Raw genomic sequence first — 23,732 nt, 5'->3', positions numbered from 1 at the left:
AATCCCGGACATACACACATACATACATACATACACACATTCAGCTTTATATATTAGATAGAGTCTGCCTATAGTGAGTGCATTATACTATATAGAGTCTGCCTATGGAGAGTGCATTATATTGTATAGAGGTCCATGGGGGTGCTTTATACTATATAGAGTTTGCCTATCGGGGTGCTTTATACTGTATAGAGGCCTATGCTGGTGCATTATACTATATAGAGTGTATGGGGCTGCATTATACTATGTAGAGTCTATCTATGGTGAGTGCATTATACTATATAGAATCTGCCTAGGGAGAGTGCATTATACTTTATAGAGGCCTATGGGTTGCTTTATACTATATAGAGTCTAAAATAAGTAGAAAAAAGTTGCGGCAACACTCACCAGTCCTAGAGTGGTATAAATCCTTTATTCAAGCGAGTATAACATCATGCTCACGGCTCGGGGGTGTTGGTGGAACAAATCGATCCCTGCACACACAGCCTCACCATGTCCAGCACATGAGGCCCACACAGCCTCCCCATGTCCAGCACATGAGGCCCACACAGCCTCACCATGTCCAGCACGAGGCCCACACAGCCTCCCCATGTCCAGCACATGAGGCCCACACAGCCTCACCATGTCCAGCACATGAGGCCCACACAGCCTCCCCATGTCCAGCACATGAGGCCCACACAGCCTCCCCATGTCCAGCACATGAGGACCACACAGCCTCCTCATGTCCAGCACATGAGGCCCACACAGCCTCCCCATGTCCAGCACGAGGCCCACAGCCTCCCCATGTCCAGCACATGAGGCCCACACAGCCTCCCCATGTCCAGCACATGAGGCCCACACAACCTCCCCATGTCCAGCACATGAGGCCCACACAGCCTCCTCATGCCCAGCATATGAGGCCCACACAGCCTCCCCATGTCCAGCACATGAGGCCCACACAGCCTCCCCATGTCCAGCACATCAGGCCCACACAGCCTCCCTGTCGAGCACATGAGGCCCACACAGCCTTCCCATGTCCAGCTTATGAGCTCCACACAGCCTCCCCATGTCCAGCATGAGCCCCACACAGCCTCCTCATGTTCAGCATGAGCCACACAAAGCCACCCCATGCCCAGCATATGAGGCCCACACAGCCTCCCCATTTCCAGCATAAGAGACCCACACAGCCTCCCCATGTCCAGCACATGAGGCTCACACAGCCTCCCTGTCCAGCACGAGGCCCACACATCCTCCCCATGTCCAGCTTATGAGCCCCACACAGCCTACCCATGTCCATCTTATGAGTCCCACACAGCCTCCCCATGTCCAGTGCATGAGGCCCACACAGCCTCCCCATGTCCTGCATATGAGGCCTCCTCATGTCCACAGTAAGACCCATATAGCCCCATAGCCTCCTCATGTCCACAATAACACCCCAATAGCTTCCCGATGTCCACAGTAAGGCCTCTTTCACACTTCCGTCGGTATGGGTCCGTCACAATGCGTCGGACCGATGTACCGACAGACGTTGTGAAAGTTTTGCATGACGTGGGCAGCGGATGCAGTTTTTCGACACATCCGCTGCCCATTCTGCAGTCCGGGGAGGAAGGGGCGGAGTTTCGTCTGCGCATGCGCGGTCGAAAATGGCGGATGCGACGGACAACAAAACGTTCACTTGAACATTTTTTTGTGACGACGGTCCGCCAAAACACGACAGTTCCATCGCACGACGGACGCAATGTGTGGCCATCCGTCGCGATCCATCTCTAATACAAGTCTATGGGCAAAAAACGCATCCTGTGAGCACATTTGCAGGATCCGTTTTTTGCCCAAAACGACGGATTGCGATGGATGCCAAACGACGGAAGTATGAAAGAGGCCTAAGACCCCCATAGCCTCCCCATGTGCAGCCAATATCCCATATACATAAATAACTAAAAAAAAATCACTCACCTCGGGCCTATTCCCCGGCACTCTGCTTCTGTCTTGGTGTCTCCAGTGCGCTGACTCTCCGCAGTACACAGCTGACACGATTAAATGACATCATCGCATCAGCTATTTCACACGCCGATTGGTGGAGGAAATGGCGGGAGGACCCTTCTCCGCCAATGCAGTCAGCATGGATATACCAGATTTTTCGGACTATAAGACGCATCGGAACATAATACGCACCTAGGTTTTAGAGGAGGAAATTAGGAAAAACAAAATGAAGCAAAAAATGTGGTCAATTCTGTACTTAATATCCCCAGTCCTGGTATATATCGCCCCCTCATCCCTATCCTGGTATGCATGGCCCCGTCATCCCTATCGTGGTGTGCATGGCCCTCTCGTCCCTATCCTGGTATGCAGGGCCCCATCTTGTCCTAGTATGCAGGGCCCCATCTCCTCCTAGTATGCATGGCCCCATCCCGGTCCTGGTATGCAGGGCCCCATCTCGGTGCTGGTATGCAGGGCCCCATCTTGTCCTTGTATGCAGGGCCCCATCTCCTCCTAGTATGCATGGCCCCATCCTGGTCCTGGTATGCAGGGCCCCATCTTGTCCTAGTATGCAGGGCCCCATCTCCTCCTAGTATGCATGGCCCCATCATGGTATGCATGGCCCCATCAGAAAACATTAAAAAACCAAACCATTACATTTACCTTTCCAGCGCTCCTTCGCAGCGTCCTGCTCCATTGCCAGCAGCTGCTTTATGCTTGTAAGCAGTGCCTGGCATTGACGTCATGTGCTGCTCACAAGCAGAGCACTGCTGCCGATATACTCACTGCTCTGTACGCCGGGACTGTGTGCGCAGAGAGCAGTGAATATTCATTGCTCTTCAGTAGTGCGCACAGTGTCAACTGGAGCCTTCCTGCTGCTGCCGGCGATCACATGTTCCTCTACTTAAGAGAAATGAATACTAGCTGCTCTCTGCACGCACAGTCCCGGCGTAGAGAGCAGTGAGTATTCTGGCAACTGTGCTCTGCTTGTGAGCAGCTCATGACGTCCCTGCCAGTGACTGCTTACAAGCATAAAGCAGCTGCTGGCAACGGAGCAGCACACTGCGAGGGAGCGGGGGGAGGTAAGTGTAATGTGTTTTTTTTTAATGTTTTCTGATGGGGCCATGCATAATAGGATGGGGGTGGGGGCCTATCATAAGGATGGGGCCATGCATACCAGGACCGGGGTTGGGGCCAATCATACCAAGACGCTATTGAAGATAAAAGAATAATTATTGCCCTCCATGCCCATGGGCGTGGAATGCAGTGAATATTCGTTTCTCTTTAGCAGTGGGCACAGGAATTAGCAGCAGCAGCAGGCGCCAGCCTCCTGTGACCTGCTGCTCCGCTGATGCCGCTCCAGCTCCTAGCCACCACGGTAGACAGCGGAGACAGTGAGCGGGCACGGTGCAGATCGTGGGCCACAGTTTTCAGCCCCTCGGCTGTCTCGGACCGTGGGCTGGACTGAGACAGTCAGAGGGCCGGATGTGGCCCGTGGGCTGCACTTTGCCCAGGTCTGATCTAGAGGGCACATACTACCAAAAAGTAGGTGCAGTAATAGGAGTACATATGGCAGCAGCGCTTCAGCATTGGGGTATCAGCAAGATGAGGAGTTTGTGCAGGTTGGAAATAGATGGGGACGGTGCAGGAAATGTGAGCAAAAGTGTCTTTATTGTCTTCTCTGTAGCCGAGTCCTGGTCTGGAACAGATGGGAAGGTCGGGAAATGTGAACGACTCCACCAGAACGAACGTCAGCGGTAAGAGATTATCTGTAACTGTACTGTGATCTCTTATAAGCTCTGTAGGGCTGGTATCTACCACTGACCATATGGCGGTAATATCGATGTCAGTCTTTATATAGAGATTATCTTCAGTAACAGCGCGGTTACCTGGTTAGGGGCCCATTCAGAAACCCCTGAACCAACACCCTAGCTACGCCACTGCTTCACAGATAGAGGCGTATATATACAAAATAATCACTGTAAAGACATTCTGACAGGGAATGTAGACTGTGAGCTCCAATGGGGACAGTGCAGATAATGTCTGTAAAGTGCTGTGGAATTGATGGCGCTATTAAATAAATATATGTCTGTGGCCTCACTGCTGCAGAGCCAGTTAGTGCATATATATAGATATGTATACACAGTACGTACACATAGCTATGGGCAGGCAGCTGCAGAGGCAATGTATACACATGCAACCATAGCTCTGGACAGGTATATTCCATATCTATGTGTGTACACGGGGAATAAGATGCAGTCACACAGGTCACTGGTCGCCCCCAATAACATGCAGTCACACAGGTCACTGGTCGCCCCCAATAACATTCAGTCACACAGGTCACTGGTCGCCCCCAATAACATGCAGTCACACAGGTCACTGGTCCCCCCAATAACATGCAGTCACACAGGTCACTGGTCGCCCCCCAATAACATGCAGTCACACAGGTCACTGGTCGCCCCCAATAACATACAGTCACACAGGTCACTGGTCCCCCCAATAACATGCAGTCACACAGGTCACTGGTCCCCCCAATAACATGCAGTCACACAGGTCACTGGTCGCCCCCAATAACATGCAGTCACACAGGTCACTGGTCGCCCCCAATAACATGCAGTCACACAGGTCACTGGTCGCCCCCAATAACATGCAGTCACACAGGTCACTGGTCGCCCCCAATAACATTCAGTCACACAGGTCACTGGTCCCCCCAATAACATGCAGTCACACAGGTCACTGGTCCCCCCAATAACATGCAGTCACACAGGTCACTGGTCCCCCCAATAACATGCAGTCACACAGGTCACTGGTCGCCCCCCAATAACATGCAGTCACACAGGTCACTGGTCCCCCCAATAACATTCAGTCACACAGGTCACTGGTCGCCCCCAATAACATGCAGTCACACAGGTCACTGGTCGCCCCCAATAACATGCAGTCACACAGGTCACTGGTCGCCCCCAATAACATGCAGTCACACAGGTCACTGGTCGCCCCCAATAACATGCAGTCACACAGGTCACTGGTCCCCCCAATAACATGCAGTCACACAGGTCACTGGTCCCCCCAATAACATGCAGTCACACAGGTCACTGGTCCCCCCAATAACATGCAGTCACACAGGTCACTGGTCGCCCCCCAATAACATGCAGTCACACAGGTCACTGGTCCCCCCAATAACATTCAGTCACACAGGTCACTGGTCGCCCCCAATAACATGCAGTCACACAGGTCACTGGTCGCCCCCAATAACATGCAGTCACACAGGTCACTGGTCGCCCCCAATAACATGCAGTCACACAGGTCACTGGTCGCCCCCAATAACATGCAGTCACACAGGTCACTGGTCGCCCCCAATAACATGCAGTCACACAGGTCACTGGTCGCCCCCAATAACATGCAGTCACACAGGTCACTGGTCGCCCCAATAACATGCAGTCACACAGGTCACTGGTCGCCCCCAATAACATGCAGTCACACAGGTCACTGGTCGCCCCCAATAACATGCAGTCACACAGGTCACTGGTCGCCCCCAATAACATTCAGTCACACAGGTCACTGGTCCCCCCAATAACATGCAGTCACACAGGTCACTGGTCCCCCCAATAACATGCAGTCACACAGGTCACTGGTCCCCCCAATAACATGCAGTCACACAGGTCACTGGTCGCCCCCCAATAACATGCAGTCACACAGGTCACTGGTCCCCCCAATAACATTCAGTCACACAGGTCACTGGTCGCCCCCAATAACATGCAGTCACACAGGTCACTGGTCGCCCCCAATAACATGCAGTCACACAGGTCACTGGTCGCCCCCAATAACATGCAGTCACACAGGTCACTGGTCGCCCCCAATAACATGCAGTCACACAGGTCACTGGTCCCCCCAATAACATGCAGTCACACAGGTCACTGGTCCCCCCAATAACATGCAGTCACACAGGTCACTGGTCCCCCCAATAACATGCAGTCACACAGGTCACTGGTCGCCCCCCAATAACATGCAGTCACACAGGTCACTGGTCCCCCCAATAACATTCAGTCACACAGGTCACTGGTCGCCCCCAATAACATGCAGTCACACAGGTCACTGGTCGCCCCCAATAACATGCAGTCACACAGGTCACTGGTCGCCCCCAATAACATGCAGTCACACAGGTCACTGGTCGCCCCCAATAACATGCAGTCACACAGGTCACTGGTCGCCCCCAATAACATGCAGTCACACAGGTCACTGGTCGCCCCCAATAACATGCAGTCACACAGGTCACTGGTCGCCCCAATAACATGCAGTCACACAGGTCACTGGTCGCCCCCAATAACATGCAGTCACACAGGTCACTGGTCGCCCCAATAACATGCAGTCACACAGGTCACTGGTCGCCCCCAATAACATGCAGTCACACAGGTCACTGGTCGCCCCCAATAACATGCAGTCACACAGGTCACTGGTCGCCCCCAATAACATGCAGTCACACAGGTCACTGGTCGCCCCAATAACATGCAGTCACACAGGTCACTGGTCGCCCCCAATAACATGCAGTCACACAGGTCACTGGTCGCCCCCAATAACATGCAGTCACACAGGTCACTGGTCGCCCCCAATAACATTCAGTCACACAGGTCACTGGTCCCCCCAATAACATGCAGTCACACAGGTCACTGGTCCCCCCAATAACATGCAGTCACACAGGTCACTGGTCCCCCCAATAACATGCAGTCACACAGGTCACTGGTCGCCCCCCAATAACATGCAGTCACACAGGTCACTGGTCCCCCCAATAACATTCAGTCACACAGGTCACTGGTCGCCCCCAATAACATGCAGTCACACAGGTCACTGGTCGCCCCCAATAACATGCAGTCACACAGGTCACTGGTCGCCCCCAATAACATGCAGTCACACAGGTCACTGGTCGCCCCCAATAACATGCAGTCACACAGGTCACTGGTCCCCCCAATAACATGCAGTCACTCAGGTCACTGGTCCCCCCAATAACATGCAGTCACACAGGTCACTGGTCCCCCCAATAACATGCAGTCACACAGGTCACTGGTCGCCCCCCAATAACATGCAGTCACACAGGTCACTGGTCGCCCCCAATAACATGCAGTCACACAGGTCACTGGTCGCCCCCAATAACATGCAGTCACACAGGTCACTGGTCGCCCCCAATAACATGCAGTCACACAGGTCACTGGTCGCCCCCAATAACATGCAGTCACACAGGTCACTGGTCGCCCCCAATAACATGCAGTCACACAGGTCACTGGTCGCCCCCAATAACATGCAGTCACACAGGTCACTGGTCGCCCCCAATAACATGCAGTCACACAGGTCACTGGTCGCCCCAATAACATGCAGTCACACAGGTCACTGGTCGCCCCCAATAACATGCAGTCACACAGGTCACTGGTCGCCCCCAATAACATGCAGTCACACAGGTCACTGGTCGCCCCCAATAACATGCAGTCACACAGGTCACTGGTCGCCCCCAATAACATGCAGTCACACAGGTCACTGGTCGCCCCCAATAACATGCAGTCACACAGGTCACTGGTCGCCCCCAATAACATGCAGTCACACAGGTCACTGGTCCCCCCAATAACATACAGTCACACAGGTCACTGGTCGCCCCCAATAACATGCAGTCACACAGGTCACTGGTCGCCCCCAATAACATGCAGTCACACAGGTCACTGGTCCCCCCAATAACATACAGTCACACAGGTCACTGGTCGCCCCCAATAACATGCAGTCACACAGGTCACTGGTCGCCCCCAATAACATGCAGTCACACAGGTCACTGGTCGCCCCCAATAACATGCAGTCACACAGGTCACTGGTCCCCCCAATAACATGCAGTCACACAGGTCACTGGTCGCCCCCAATAACATGCAGTCACACAGGTCACTGGTCCCCCCAATAACATGCAGTCACACAGGTCACTGGTCGCCCCCAACCTCCGCTCTGCCTCTGAGGCTCAGGCAGCAGCTCGGGGAAAGAAAAGAGCTACTGGCCATGTTACATACAAACTCTAACCAATGGCGCTCTTTCTCTCTGAACTCCTAGAGGGGCTTGCTCCTCCCACAGATGGCTCTAATCTGTTCTGCCATTGGTCGGGAGGTGGAGAGTATGCAAATATTCCCGAGAGGCTACACTACTAACTTATCGGAAGTAGATCACATATGAAGGCTTTTGTAAGGAATCTTATCTTCATTTTAACATTCTGCAGATGGAATTACTTTAACTTCCTGTAATAAATAAGAATAGCGAATCATGTGTCAGATCTCCGTAATATAGCAGGGGGTCCCGCACAGTCCCTACCGGCATTGCAGCAAGAGAGAGGTTAAGACTATACTATCAGGGATCATTTCTATAGTGTGTAACTTGAGAAATGTGCTCTAAAGTGTCCAAACTTCCCAACCACGAGGAGGAGCTGTAGTGATCTCTCCTGAGCGTGAAGTGAGCTCTCAGTTCTGCTTCATTGCAGGGGCTGATTGCTGGTGATGATCGTTCTCCTTCTCTGTTACAGGGAGGGCGGAGGGGGAGATCACAAGCTGAGTGGTTGGGTATTTTTAATCTGGTAAAAAGAAGAGTTGGCTGCAAGTATTCCATTCATGGATTGTGCATAATTAATGCTTCTAATATCGTCTCAGGTATAGTAGCTGCTGGTGCTGGATAACGAGTCAGATCTATTGCTCCGTACATTGATGTGTTGTGGAACGTCCGAACCAATAGAGGTCGCTAGTTATACGATACAACTGATAGTTATTGGCGTTCTCCTTTTCGATCTCCACAACCAATAGATGGCGCTAAGCGGGTGAGTCCACTAACAGAGAACATCAGGTCTCTGGTAGATTGCTGTGACACTTATGAGGTAAGTTGCCTATGGGACCGCAATGGTGTGTTATGCGGACTGCGTGCAGCTTTATGTCATCGGGACCTTAGATAATAGATACAGGCAGTGCCACAGTGCCAGCCTCCTTTCCCTCACTAAACATGGCTGCCATGGTGTTAGTCACAGCACCATGGTTACATCACTTCCTCCCAGCGTGCACCTCGCACCAGGAAGAGGCCAGAGTGAGCAGCAGAGAAGCAGCCGGTCAGGATGGAGGAAGATGAGCTGGAGGTGGTGGAGGGGCTGGAGAATGTGTTACACCTGGCACCAGAGGTGCAGCAAGCCATAGAGCAGGTGAGGAGAGCCACATATCGTGCCCTATAGGAGCACCAGGACTTGTGGTCTGTGCAGTGACTGCTGAGTGCCCACAGTACATGCCAGGCTTATTATGAGAGGAGCTGGCAGTGTGTACAGAGGTGGGCATAGTACCCTATAAAGTGGTCTGTGCAGTGACTGGTGAGTGCCCACTGTACATGCCAGGCTTATTATGAGAGGAGCTGGCAGTGTGTACAGAGGTGGGCATAGTACCCTATAAAGTGGTCTGTGCAGTGACTGGTGAGTGCCCACTGTACATGCCAGGCTTATTATGAGAGGAGCTGGCAGTGTGTACAGAGGTGGGCATAGTACCCTATAAAGTGGTCTGTGCAGTGACTGGTGAGTGCCCACTGTACATGCCAGGCTTATTATGAGGGGAGCTGGCAGTGTGTACAGAGGTGGGCATAGTACCCTATAAAGTGGTCTGTGCAGTGACTGGTGAGTGCCCACTGTACATGCCAGGCTTATTATGAGAGGAGCTGGCAGTGTGTACAGAGGTGGGCATAGTGCCCTATAGAGTGGTCTGTGCAGTGACTGGTGAGTGCCCACTGTGCATGCCAGGCTTATGAGGGGAGCTGTCAGTGGGTATAGTGCCCTATAGAGTGGTCTGTGCAGTGATTGTGCCTGGACTATGACAGCCTCGGGTCAGGAACCTTCCAGAATAACCTCCAGCTGCTGTGCTTGTGTCTAGCCAAGCTGTCAGAGTACATAAGGTGGCAGTGTTGACATTGCCCTCAGCCTGGCACTGAGCAGTTGGGTAGGCATCCACCAGAGAACCCCAGAATTGTCCCTGCTGCTGTTGGCACCGTCTTCTCTTTACAGATAAGAGCAGGTTCACCCTGAGCACGTGACCGGCATGGAATATTCTGGATACACGGTGGTGAATGTTATGCTGCTTGGACCATCATCCAGCGTGGCAGTGGGTCGGTGATGGCGTAGAGTGGCATGTTATTGGACGGTCTCAGGAGCCTTTTGTTGATGGCTAACATGATCCCAGCTGCGCTAAGGGATGAAATTCTCAGATACATAGTTACACCAGGACAATGCCCGGCCCAGTATGGTCAGTGGGTAAGCCGATCTTAGATGGCAATGTTATTGGTGTCGCTGACTGGTCCCCACATTCTTTAGACCTGAATTCAATGGAGAACCTTTGTGACAATGTCTCAGTCCGTCCGCCGATGCCAAGTGGCGCCAGAGACTGATCAGGAGCTCACTGATGCCCTGATCCGCAGGAAACTGTCCATCCTCAAGACTATGACCAGATGTCGTCAGCCAAACGCCATTATCCTGAATGCAGCTAATTCGAGCCGGTATCTGACTTTGCGTTGCTGGGATTTGGAATCTTGTCCTTAATTGCTTTGAGATTTTGGTTTTCCCATTGAAACGACATTTTGTTCTCAACAAATTTTTCAGTAAATATTTTTCACCTTTTCTAATTTGTATGTTTCCTTAATGTTTTTGAGAAGTGTATTTGTATGTTTGGAGGGTCTTGTGTACTAAAGCTGTGGCCTTAGTGGTGGAAAAGAGAAGAATTAGCTGGGTAGAAGTGCAAAATGAGCAATTGTAAGTAAACAGTGCTATATAATATGATGAAAGCAATATATTAAGAAGGTAAACACAGTCATAGCAGTGCTTCTTTAACCCCTTCACGACCTCCACCGTACTATTACTGCAGAGGCCGGATCCCCTGCTTTGATGTGGGCTCCAGCGCTGAGCCCACCTCAAAGCTGGGACATGTCGGCTGTTTTGAACAGCTGACATGTGCCCGCAATAGCGGCGGGTGAAATCGTGATTCACCCGCCGCTATTAACTAGCTAAATGCCGCTGTTAAATGCTGATGGCGGCATTTAACCGGCGCTTCCGGCCATCGGGCTGGAAATGAGTGCATCGCCGACCCCCGTCACATAATCGGGGGTCAGCGATGCGTCTGCATAGTAACCATAGAGGTCCTTGAGACAGAGTTGTGCCAGCTTCTAGCCTCATATGGAGGCTATTGAAGCATGGCAAAAGTAAAAAAAAAAAAAAAAGTTTAAAAAAATATGAAAAAAATAAAAAAAATATAAAAGTTTAAATCACCCCCCTTTTGCCCCATTCAAAATAAAACAATAAAAAAATCAAACCTACACATATTTGGTATAGCCGCGTTCAGAATCGCCCGATCTATAAAAAAAATAGGATTAACCTGATCACTAAAGAGCATAGCGAGAAATAAATTTGAAACGCCAGAATTGCGTTTTTTGGTCGCCGAGACATTGCATTAAAATGCAATAACGGGCGATAAAAAGAACGTATCTGCACCAAAATGGTTTCATTAAAAACGTCAGCTCGACACGCAAAAAATAAGCCAAAAACCGACCCCAGATCATGAAAAATGGAGACGCTACGGGTATCAGAAAATGGCGCAATTTTTTTTTTTTTAAGCAAAGTTTGGAATTTTTTTTTACCACTTAGATAAAATGTAACCTAGTCATGTTAGGTGTCTATGAACTCGTACTGACCTGGAGAATCATAATGGCAGGCCAGTTTTAGCATTTAGTGAACCTAGTGAAAAAAGCCAAACAAAAAACAAGTGTGGGATTGCACTTTTTTTTGCAATTTCACCGCACTTGGATTTTTTTCCCCGTTTTCTAGTAAACGACATGCTAAAACTAATGATGTCATTCAAAAGTACAACTCGTCTTGCAAAAAATAAGCCCTCACATGGCCAAATTAACGGAAAAATAAAAAAGTTATGGCTCTGGGAAGGAGAGGAGTGAAAAAAGAGAGCGCAAAAACGGAAAAGGGCAAGGTCGTGAAGGGGTTAAAGAGACAAATTAAAGGTACTCTTGTTCACAATAATTGTACAGTGTAAAAGGACCTTAACCCCTTACCCCCGCTTTGATGCAGGCTGCGGCGGTACATGACATTCAAAAGTTCAACTTGTCCCGCAAAAAAACAAGCCCTCACATGGCGATATTGATGGAAAAATAAAAAAGTTATGGCTCTGGGAAGGAGGGGAGCGAAAAACAATAATGCAAAAATGTAAAAGGGCAAGGTCTTGAAGGGGTTAAAGGGGTGTTCTCTTATGATGAAAGTATGAAGTCACTCGGAGACGGCAAGCTTCTGATTCCTTACATTGTATGCAAACTGCACGCTGTCCGAATTCTCCTGTAATGCTGCAGAGACCTGGCTGTCAGATTTTCGCTAGACGTGCTCAGCGTTGCTCCAGTGGTCATGTAACTGATATCAACAGTTGAGATTTCTGAGAGCGTGTGATAGGCTTGCTGTTAGGATTCACACACCGGCAGTCACACACACTGCCTGCAGACCACTCCAGAATTCTGCTGTACAAAGGTTTAAAATTCACAAAGTTTTGGCGCCAGTGAGACGTCACTAAAGTTTTGAAATTTTGAGTGCCCTCACTCCATTTTCACGCAGCTTCGGCTAAGTGGACAGGGCTGTGGCAGGATGCCCCCGCTCGTCAAATGTACAATATGATAGGAGACTACGTTCCGTAGACCACAAATCTTACTCCAGTCCCCAACTGGAGTAACTTTTGTGGTGTAGCTCACACAAAGGTGCAGGACACTTGCCAGACACTCCTGATTCATTAACCCCTTCACGATCTTAGACATATCCATAGGTTCAGGTTGGGAAGAACATCCAATAAGGTGTTATCCGAGCATGCTTGGGTGCTAACCGAGTGTCTTCGGTGTGCTCAAACAATATGTTTGAGTCACTGCAGCAGCATATCTTGCGGCTGTTCAACAGCCGCTACTCATGCATGGTAGGCAATCCCTACATATGATGCGGGTGTTGAACAGCCGCGAGACATGCTGGGACTAATGTATGAGCACTCTCATGTATTACAATGACTTCCTATACAGCTGTCATGTACCGATATTTAACTTCCTATACAGCCTGTATACAGCTGTGTGCACCTCATGTATGAACTTCTGCAGCAGCATGTCTTCCGGCTGTTCGACAGCCTCAACACATGCATGTTCTAGGCAATCCCTGCATATGTGGCAGCTGCTGAACAGCCGCGAGACATACTGGGACTCCAACACCTTATCCTTGCATGTTCGTTCATCAATAATCAGTATATGACTTGCTATACAGCATGATACAGCTGTGTGCATGCTCAAGCATGACTTTCTATATATCACTGCATGACTCCCTATACAGCCTGAACACAGCTGAGTGCACGCAGAAGCATAATCTCCCATATATCGGTATATGACTTCATATAGAGTCTGTACACAAATGTCCCCACCTAATGCATGAGCTCCCATGTATCAGTATATGACTTCTTATACAGCCTGTACACACCTCATGTACAAGCTTCCATGTATCAGTATATGACTTCCTATACAGCCTATACACAGCTGTGCTCACCTCATGTACGAGCTCCCATGTATCAGTATATGACTTCCTATACAGCCTGTACACAGCTGTGCGCACCTCATGTACGAGCTCCCATGTGTCAGTATATGACTTCCTATACAGCCTGTACACAGCTGTGCTCACCTCATGTACGAGCTCCCATGTATCAGTATATGACTTCCTATACAGCCTGTACACAGCTGTGCTCACCTCATGTACGAGCTCCCATGTATCAGTATATGACTTCCTATACAGCCTGTACACACCTCATGTACAAGCTTCCATGTATCAGTATATGACTTCCTATACAGCCTGTACACAGCTGTGCGCACCTCATGTACGAGCTCCCATGTGTCAGTATATGACTTCCTATACAGCCTGTACACAGCTGTGCTCACCTCATGTACGAGCTCCCATGTATCAGTATATGACTTCCTATACAGCCTGTACACAGCTGTGCTCACCTCATGTACGAGCTTCCATGTGTCAGTATATGACTTCCTATACAGCCTGTACACAGCTGTGCTCACCTCATGTACGAGCTCCCATGTATCAGTATATGACTTCCTATACAGCCTGTACACAGCTGTGCTCACCTCATGTACGAGCTCCCATGTATCAGTATATGACTTCCTATACAGCCTGTACACAGCTGTGCTCACCTCATGTACGAGCTTCCATGTGTCAGTATATGACTTCCTATACAGCCTGTACACAGCTGTGCTCACCTCATGTACGAGCTTCCATGTATCAGTATATGACTTCCTATACAGCCTGTACACAGCTGTGCTCACCTCATGTACGAGCTTCCATGTGTCAGTATATGACTTCCTATACAGCCTGTACACAGCTGTGCTCACCTCATGTACGAGCTCCCATGTGTCAGTATGACTTTCTATACAGCCTGTACACAGCTGTGCTCACCTCATGTACGAGCTCCCATGTGTCAGTATATGACTTCCTATACAGCCTGTACACAGCTGTGCTCACCTCATGTACGAGCTCCCATGTGTCAGTATATGACTTCCTATACAGCCTGTACACAGCTGTGCTCACCTCATGTACGAGCTTCCATGTGTCAGTATGTGACTTCCTATACAGTGTGTACACAGCTGTGCGCATCTCATGTACGAGCTTCCATGTGTCAGTATATGACTTCCTATACAGCCTGTACACAGCTGTACTCACCTCATGTACGAGCTCCCATGTGTCAGTATGACTTCCTATACAGCCTGTACACAGCTGTACTCACCTCATGTACGAGCTCCCATGTGTCAGTATGACTTCCTATACAGCCTGTACACAGCTGTGCGCACCTCATGTACGAGCTTCCATGTGTCAGTATATGACTTCCTATACAGTGTGTACACAGCTGTGCGCACCTCATGTACGAGCTCCCATGTATCAGTATATGACTTCCTATACAGCCTGTACACAGCTGTGCTCACCTCATGTACGAGCTTCCATGTGTCAGTATGTGACTTCCTATACAGTGTGTACACAGCTGTGCTCACCTCATGTACGAGCTTCCATGTGTCAGTATATGACTTCCTATACAGCCTGTACACAGCTGTACTCACCTCATGTACGAGCTCCCATGTGTCAGTATGACTTTCTATACAGCCTGTACACAGCTGTGCTCACCTCATGTACGAGCTCCCATGTGTCAGTATGACTTTCTATACAGCCTGTACACAGCTGTGCTCACCTCATGTACGAGCTCCCATGTGTCAGTATAACTTCCTATACAGCCTGTACACAGCTGTGCTCACCTCATGTACGAGCTCCCATGTGTCAGTATATGACTTCCTATACAGCCTGTACACAGCTGTGCTCACCTCATGTACGAGCTTCCATGTGTCAGTATGTGACTTCCTATACAGTGTGTACACAGCTGTGCGCACCTCATGTATGAGCTTCCATGTGTCAGTATATGACTTCCCATACAGCCTGTACACAGCTGTGCTCACCTCATGTATGAGCTTCCATGTGTCAGTATGACTTCCTATACAGCCTGTACACAGCTGTACTCACCTCATGTACGAGCTCCCATGTGTCAGTATATGATTTCCTATACAGCCTGTACACAGCTGTGCTCGCCTCATGTATGAGCTTCCATGTGTCAGTATGACTTCCTATACAGCCTGTACACAGCTGTACTCACATCATGTACGAGCTCCCATGTGTCAGTATGACTTCCTATACAGCCTGTACACAGCTGTGCTCACCTCATGTACGAGCTCCCATGTGTCAGTATATGACTTCCTATACAGCCTGTACACAGCTGTGCTCACCTCATGTACGAGCTTCCATGTGTCAGTATGTGACTTCCTATACAGTGTGTACACAGCTGTGCGCACCTCATGTACGAGCTTCCATGTGTCAGTATATGACTTCCTATACAGCCTGTACACAGCTGTGCTCACCTCATGTACGAGCTCCCATGTATCAGTATATGACTTCCTATACAGCCTGTACACAGCTGTGCTCACCTCATGTACGAGCTCCCATGTGTCAGTATATGACTTCCTATACAGTGTGTACACAGCTGTGCTCACCTCATGTACGAGCTCCCATGTGTCAGTATATGACTTCCTATACAGCCTGTACACACCTCATGTACGAGCTTCCATGTGTCAGTATGTGACTTCCTATACAGCCTGTACACAGCTGTGCTCACCTCATGTACGAGCTCCCATGTATCAGTATATGACTTCCTATACAGCCTGTACACAGCTGTGCTCACCTCATGTACGAGCTCCCATGTATCAGTATATGACTTCCTATACAGCCTGTACACAGCTGTGCGCACCTCATGTACGAGCTCCCATGTATCAGTATATGACTTCCTATACAGCCTGTACACAGCTGTGCTCACCTCATGTACGAGCTCCCATGTGTCAGTATATGACTTCCTATACAGTGTGTACACAGCTGTGCTCACCTCATGTACGAGCTCCCATGTGTCAGTATGACTTTCTATACAGCCTGTACACAGCTGTGCTCACCTCATGTACGAGCTCCCATGTGTCAGTATGACTTCCTATACAGCCTGTACACAGCTGTGCTCACCTCATGTACGAGCTCCCATGTGTCAGTATGACTTTCTATACAGCCTGTACACAGCTGTGCTCACCTCATGTACGAGCTCCCATGTGTCAGTATATGACTTCCTATACAGCCTGTACACAGCTGTGCTCACCTCATGTACGAGCTCCCATGTGTCAGTATATGACTTCCTATACAGCCTGTACACAGCTGTGCTCACCTCATGTACGAGCTTCCATGTGTCGGTATGTGACTTCCTATACAGTGTGTACACAGCTGTGCGCACCTCATGTACGAGCTTCCATGTGTCAGTATATGACTTCCTATACAGCCTGTACACAGCTGTGCTCACTTCATGTATGAGCTTCCATGTGTCAGTATGACTTCCTATACAGCCTGTACACAGCTGTACTCACCTCATGTACGAGCTTCCATGTGTCAGTATATGATTTCCTTTACAGCCTGTACACAGCTGTGCTCACCTCATGTACGAGCTCCCATGTATCAGTATATGACTTCCTATACAGCCTGTACACAGCTGTGCTCACCTCATGTACGAGCTTCCATGTGTCAGTATATGACTTCCTATACAGCCTGTACACAGCTGTGCTCACCTCATGTACGAGCTTCCATGTATCAGTATATGACTTCCTATACAGCCTGTACACAGCTGTGCTCACCTCATGTACGAGCTTCCATGTATCAGTATATGACTTCCTATACAGCCTGTACACAGCTGTGCTCACCTCATGTACGAGCTCCCATGTGTCAGTATGACTTTCTATACAGCCTGTACACAGCTGTGCTCACCTCATGTACGAGCTCCCATGTGTCAGTATATGACTTCCTATACAGCCTGTACACAGCTGTGCTCACCTCATGTACGAGCTCCCATGTGTCAGTATATGACTTCCTATACAGCCTGTACACAGCTGTGCTCACCTCATGTACGAGCTTCCATGTGTCAGTATGTGACTTCCTATACAGTGTGTACACAGCTGTGCGCATCTCATGTACGAGCTTCCATGTGTCAGTATATGACTTCCTATACAGCCTGTACACAGCTGTACTCACCTCATGTACGAGCTCCCATGTGTCAGTATGACTTCCTATACAGCCTGTACACAGCTGTACTCACCTCATGTACGAGCTCCCATGTGTCAGTATGACTTCCTATACAGCCTGTACACAGCTGTGCGCACCTCATGTACGAGCTTCCATGTGTCAGTATATGACTTCCTATACAGTGTGTACACAGCTGTGCGCACCTCATGTACGAGCTCCCATGTATCAGTATATGACTTCCTATACAGCCTGTACACAGCTGTGCTCACCTCATGTACGAGCTTCCATGTGTCAGTATGTGACTTCCTATACAGTGTGTACACAGCTGTGCTCACCTCATGTACGAGCTTCCATGTGTCAGTATATGACTTCCTATACAGCCTGTACACAGCTGTACTCACCTCATGTACGAGCTCCCATGTGTCAGTATGACTTTCTATACAGCCTGTACACAGCTGTGCTCACCTCATGTACGAGCTCCCATGTGTCAGTATGACTTTCTATACAGCCTGTACACAGCTGTGCTCACCTCATGTACGAGCTCCCATGTGTCAGTATAACTTCCTATACAGCCTGTACACAGCTGTGCTCACCTCATGTACGAGCTCCCATGTGTCAGTATATGACTTCCTATACAGCCTGTACACAGCTGTGCTCACCTCATGTACGAGCTTCCATGTGTCAGTATGTGACTTCCTATACAGTGTGTACACAGCTGTGCGCACCTCATGTATGAGCTTCCATGTGTCAGTATATGACTTCCCATACAGCCTGTACACAGCTGTGCTCACCTCATGTATGAGCTTCCATGTGTCAGTATGACTTCCTATACAGCCTGTACACAGCTGTACTCACCTCATGTACGAGCTCCCATGTGTCAGTATATGATTTCCTATACAGCCTGTACACAGCTGTGCTCGCCTCATGTATGAGCTTCCATGTGTCAGTATGACTTCCTATACAGCCTGTACACAGCTGTACTCACATCATGTACGAGCTCCCATGTGTCAGTATGACTTCCTATACAGCCTGTACACAGCTGTGCTCACCTCATGTACGAGCTCCCATGTGTCAGTATATGACTTCCTATACAGCCTGTACACAGCTGTGCTCACCTCATGTACGAGCTTCCATGTGTCAGTATGTGACTTCCTATACAGTGTGTACACAGCTGTGCGCACCTCATGTACGAGCTTCCATGTGTCAGTATATGACTTCCTATACAGCCTGTACACAGCTGTGCTCACCTCATGTACGAGCTCCCATGTATCAGTATATGACTTCCTATACAGCCTGTACACAGCTGTGCTCACCTCATGTACGAGCTCCCATGTGTCAGTATATGACTTCCTATACAGTGTGTACACAGCTGTGCTCACCTCATGTACGAGCTCCCATGTGTCAGTATATGACTTCCTATACAGCCTGTACACACCTCATGTACGAGCTTCCATGTGTCAGTATGTGACTTCCTATACAGCCTGTACACAGCTGTGCTCACCTCATGTACGAGCTCCCATGTATCAGTATATGACTTCCTATACAGCCTGTACACAGCTGTGCTCACCTCATGTACGAGCTCCCATGTATCAGTATATGACTTCCTATACAGCCTGTACACAGCTGTGCGCACCTCATGTACGAGCTCCCATGTATCAGTATATGACTTCCTATACAGCCTGTACACAGCTGTGCTCACCTCATGTACGAGCTCCCATGTGTCAGTATATGACTTCCTATACAGTGTGTACACAGCTGTGCTCACCTCATGTACGAGCTCCCATGTGTCAGTATGACTTTCTATACAGCCTGTACACAGCTGTGCTCACCTCATGTACGAGCTCCCATGTGTCAGTATGACTTCCTATACAGCCTGTACACAGCTGTGCTCACCTCATGTACGAGCTCCCATGTGTCAGTATGACTTTCTATACAGCCTGTACACAGCTGTGCTCACCTCATGTACGAGCTCCCATGTGTCAGTATATGACTTCCTATACAGCCTGTACACAGCTGTGCTCACCTCATGTACGAGCTCCCATGTGTCAGTATATGACTTCCTATACAGCCTGTACACAGCTGTGCTCACCTCATGTACGAGCTTCCATGTGTCGGTATGTGACTTCCTATACAGTGTGTACACAGCTGTGCGCACCTCATGTACGAGCTTCCATGTGTCAGTATATGACTTCCTATACAGCCTGTACACAGCTGTGCTCACTTCATGTATGAGCTTCCATGTGTCAGTATGACTTCCTATACAGCCTGTACACAGCTGTACTCACCTCATGTACGAGCTTCCATGTGTCAGTATATGATTTCCTTTACAGCCTGTACACAGCTGTGCTCACCTCATGTACGAGCTTCCATGTGTCAGTATGTGACTTTCTATACAGCCTGTACACAGCTGTGCTCACCTCATGTACGAGCTCCCATGTGTCAGTATGACTTTCTATACAGCCTGTACACAGCTGTGCTCACCTCATGTACGAGCTCCCATGTGTCAGTATAACTTCCTATACAGCCTGTACACAGCTGTGCTCACCTCATGTACGAGCTTCCATGTGTCAGTATGTGACTTTCTATACAGCCTGTACACAGCTGTGCTCACCTCATGTACGAGCTCCCATGTGTCAGTATGACTTTCTATACAGCCTGTACACAGCTGTGCTCACCTCATGTACGAGCTCCCATGTGTCAGTATAACTTCCTATACAGCCTGTACACAGCTGTGCTCACCTCATGTACGAGCTCCCATGTGTCAGTATATGACTTCCTATACAGCCTGTACACAGCTGTGCTCACCTCATGTAGGAGCTTCCATGTGTCAGTATGTGACTTCCTATACAGTGTGTACACAGCTGTGCGCACCTCATGTATGAGCTTCCATGTGTCAGTATATGACTTCCCATACAGCCTGTACACAGCTGTGCTCACCTCATGTATGAGCTTCCATGTGTCAGTATGACTTCCTATACAGCCTGTACACAGCTGTACTCACCTCATGTACGAGCTCCCATGTGTCAGTATATGATTTCCTATACAGCCTGTACACAGCTGTGCTCGCCTCATGTATGAGCTTCCATGTGTCAGTATGACTTCCTATACAGCCTGTACACAGCTGTACTCACATCATGTACGAGCTCCCATGTGTCAGTATGACTTCCTATACAGCCTGTACACAGCTGTGCTCACCTCATGTACGAGCTCCCATGTGTCAGTATATGACTTCCTATACAGCCTGTACACAGCTGTGCTCACCTCATGTACGAGCTTCCATGTGTCAGTATGTGACTTCCTATACAGTGTGTACACAGCTGTGCGCACCTCATGTACGAGCTTCCATGTATCAGTATATGACTTCCTATACAGCCTGTACACAGCTGTGCTCACCTCATGTACGAGCTCCCATGTATCAGTATATGACTTCCTATACAGCCTGTACACAGCTGTGCTCACCTCATGTATGAGCTCCCATGTATCAGTATATGACTTCCTATACAGCCTGTACACAGCTGTGCGCACCTCATGTACGAGCTCCCATGTATCAGTATATGACTTCCTATACAGCCTGTACACAGCTGTGCTCACCTCATGTACGAGCTCCCATGTGTCAGTATATGACTTCCTATACAGTGTGTACACAGCTGTGCTCACCTCATGTACGAGCTCCCATGTGTCAGTATATGACTTCCTATACAGCCTGTACACACCTCATGTACGAGCTTCCATGTGTCAGTATGTGACTTCCTATACAGCCTGTACACAGCTGTGCTCACCTCATGTACGAGCTCCCATGTATCAGTATATGACTTCCTATACAGCCTGTACACAGCTGTGCTCACCTCATGTACGAGCTCCCATGTATCAGTATATGACTTCCTATACAGCCTGTACACAGCTGTGCGCACCTCATGTACGAGCTCCCATGTATCAGTATATGACTTCCTATACAGCCTGTACACAGCTGTGCTCACCTCATGTACGAGCTCCCATGTGTCAGTATATGACTTCCTATACAGCCTGTACACAGCTGTACTCACCTCATGTACGAGCTCCCATGTGTCAGTATATGATTTCCTATACAGCCTGTACACAGCTGTGCTCGCCTCATGTATGAGCTTCCATGTGTCAGTATGACTTCCTATACAGCCTGTACACAGCTGTACTCACATCATGTACGAGCTCCCATGTGTCAGTATGACTTCCTATACAGCCTGTACACAGCTGTGCTCACCTCATGTACGAGCTCCCATGTGTCAGTATATGACTTCCTATACAGCCTGTACACAGCTGTGCTCACCTCATGTACGAGCTTCCATGTGTCAGTATGTGACTTCCTATACAGTGTGTACACAGCTGTGCGCACCTCATGTACGAGCTTCCATGTGTCAGTATATGACTTCCTATACAGACTGTACACAGCTGTGCTCACCTCATGTACGAGCTCCCATGTATCAGTATATGACTTCCTATACAGCCTGTACACAGCTGTGCTCACCTCATGTACGAGCTCCCATGTATCAGTATATGACTTCCTATACAGCCTGTACACAGCTGTGCGCACCTCATGTACGAGCTCCCATGTATCAGTATATGACTTCCTATACAGCCTGTACACAGCTGTGCTCACCTCATGTACGAGCTCCCATGTGTCAGTATATGACTTCCTATACAGCCTGTACACAGCTGTGCTCACCTCATGTACGAGCTTCCATGTGTCAGTATATGACTTCCTATACAGCCTGTACACAGCTGTGCTCACCTCATGTACGAGCTCCCATGTATCAGTATATGACTTCCTATACAGCCTGTACACACCTCATGTACAAGCTTCCATGTATCAGTATATGACTTCCTATACAGCCTATACACAGCTGTGCTCACCTCATGTACGAGCTCCCATGTATCAGTATATGACTTCCTATACAGCCTGTACACAGCTGTGCTCACCTCATGTACGAGCTCCCATGTGTCAGTATATGACTTCCTATACAGCCTGTACACAGCTGTGCTCACCTCATGTACGAGCTCCCATGTATCAGTATATGACTTCCTATACAGCCTGTACACAGCTGTGCTCACCTCATGTACGAGCTCCCATGTATCAGTATATGACTTCCTATACAGCCTGTACACACCTCATGTACAAGCTTCCATGTATCAGTATATGACTTCCTATACAGCCTATACACAGCTGTGCTCACCTCATGTACGAGCTCCCATGTATCAGTATATGACTTCCTATACAGCCTGTACACAGCTGTGCTCACCTCATGTACGAGCTTCCATGTGTCAGTATGTGACTTTCTATACAGCCTGTACACAGCTGTGCTCACCTCATGTACGAGCTCCCATGTGTCAGTATGACTTTCTATACAGCCTGTACACAGCTGTGCTCACCTCATGTACGAGCTCCCATGTGTCAGTATAACTTCCTATACAGCCTGTACACAGCTGTGCTCACCTCATGTACGAGCTCCCATGTGTCAGTATATGACTTCCTATACAGCCTGTACACAGCTGTGCTCACCTCATGTAGGAGCTTCCATGTGTCAGTATGTGACTTCCTATACAGTGTGTACACAGCTGTGCGCACCTCATGTATGAGCTTCCATGTGTCAGTATATGACTTCCCATACAGCCTGTACACAGCTGTGCTCACCTCATGTATGAGCTTCCATGTGTCAGTATGACTTCCTATACAGCCTGTACACAGCTGTACTCACCTCATGTACGAGCTCCCATGTGTCAGTATATGATTTCCTATACAGCCTGTACACAGCTGTGCTCGCCTCATGTATGAGCTTCCATGTGTCAGTATGACTTCCTATACAGCCTGTACACAGCTGTACTCACATCATGTACGAGCTCCCATGTGTCAGTATGACTTCCTATACAGCCTGTACACAGCTGTGCTCACCTCATGTACGAGCTCCCATGTGTCAGTATATGACTTCCTATACAGCCTGTACACAGCTGTGCTCACCTCATGTACGAGCTTCCATGTGTCAGTATGTGACTTCCTATACAGTGTGTACACAGCTGTGCGCACCTCATGTACGAGCTTCCATGTGTC

General features: G+C 49.1%; 1 protein-coding gene and 1 non-coding gene across 2 annotated transcripts in view; both read left to right on the top strand.

The window, feature by feature from the left end:
- The first annotated feature begins 8,310 nt into the window (after positions 1–8,310).
- On the top strand, positions 8,311–8,528 carry LOC138673337 (small nucleolar RNA U3). Its single transcript, XR_011319974.1, has one exon. It is a non-coding gene; the product is annotated as a small nucleolar RNA U3 (small nucleolar RNA).
- A 490-nt stretch (positions 8,529–9,018) lies between these two features.
- Positions 9,019–23,732, top strand: part of VPS53 (VPS53 subunit of GARP complex) — a 408,370-nt gene continuing 393,656 nt past the window's right edge. The window contains exon 1 of the mRNA XM_069757361.1: positions 9,019–9,154. Coding sequence (XP_069613462.1) covers positions 9,071–9,154 — 84 coding nt within the window. The 5' untranslated portion in view covers positions 9,019–9,070. The remainder of the gene's footprint in view (positions 9,155–23,732) is intronic.

The sequence above is a fragment of the Ranitomeya imitator genome, chromosome 3 (assembly GCF_032444005.1).
Source record: "Ranitomeya imitator isolate aRanImi1 chromosome 3, aRanImi1.pri, whole genome shotgun sequence".
NCBI classification, from domain to species: Eukaryota; Metazoa; Chordata; class Amphibia; order Anura; family Dendrobatidae; genus Ranitomeya; species Ranitomeya imitator.
Note: the sequence above shows the minus strand (reverse complement) of the source record. Positions and strands in the feature narration are given on the sequence as shown.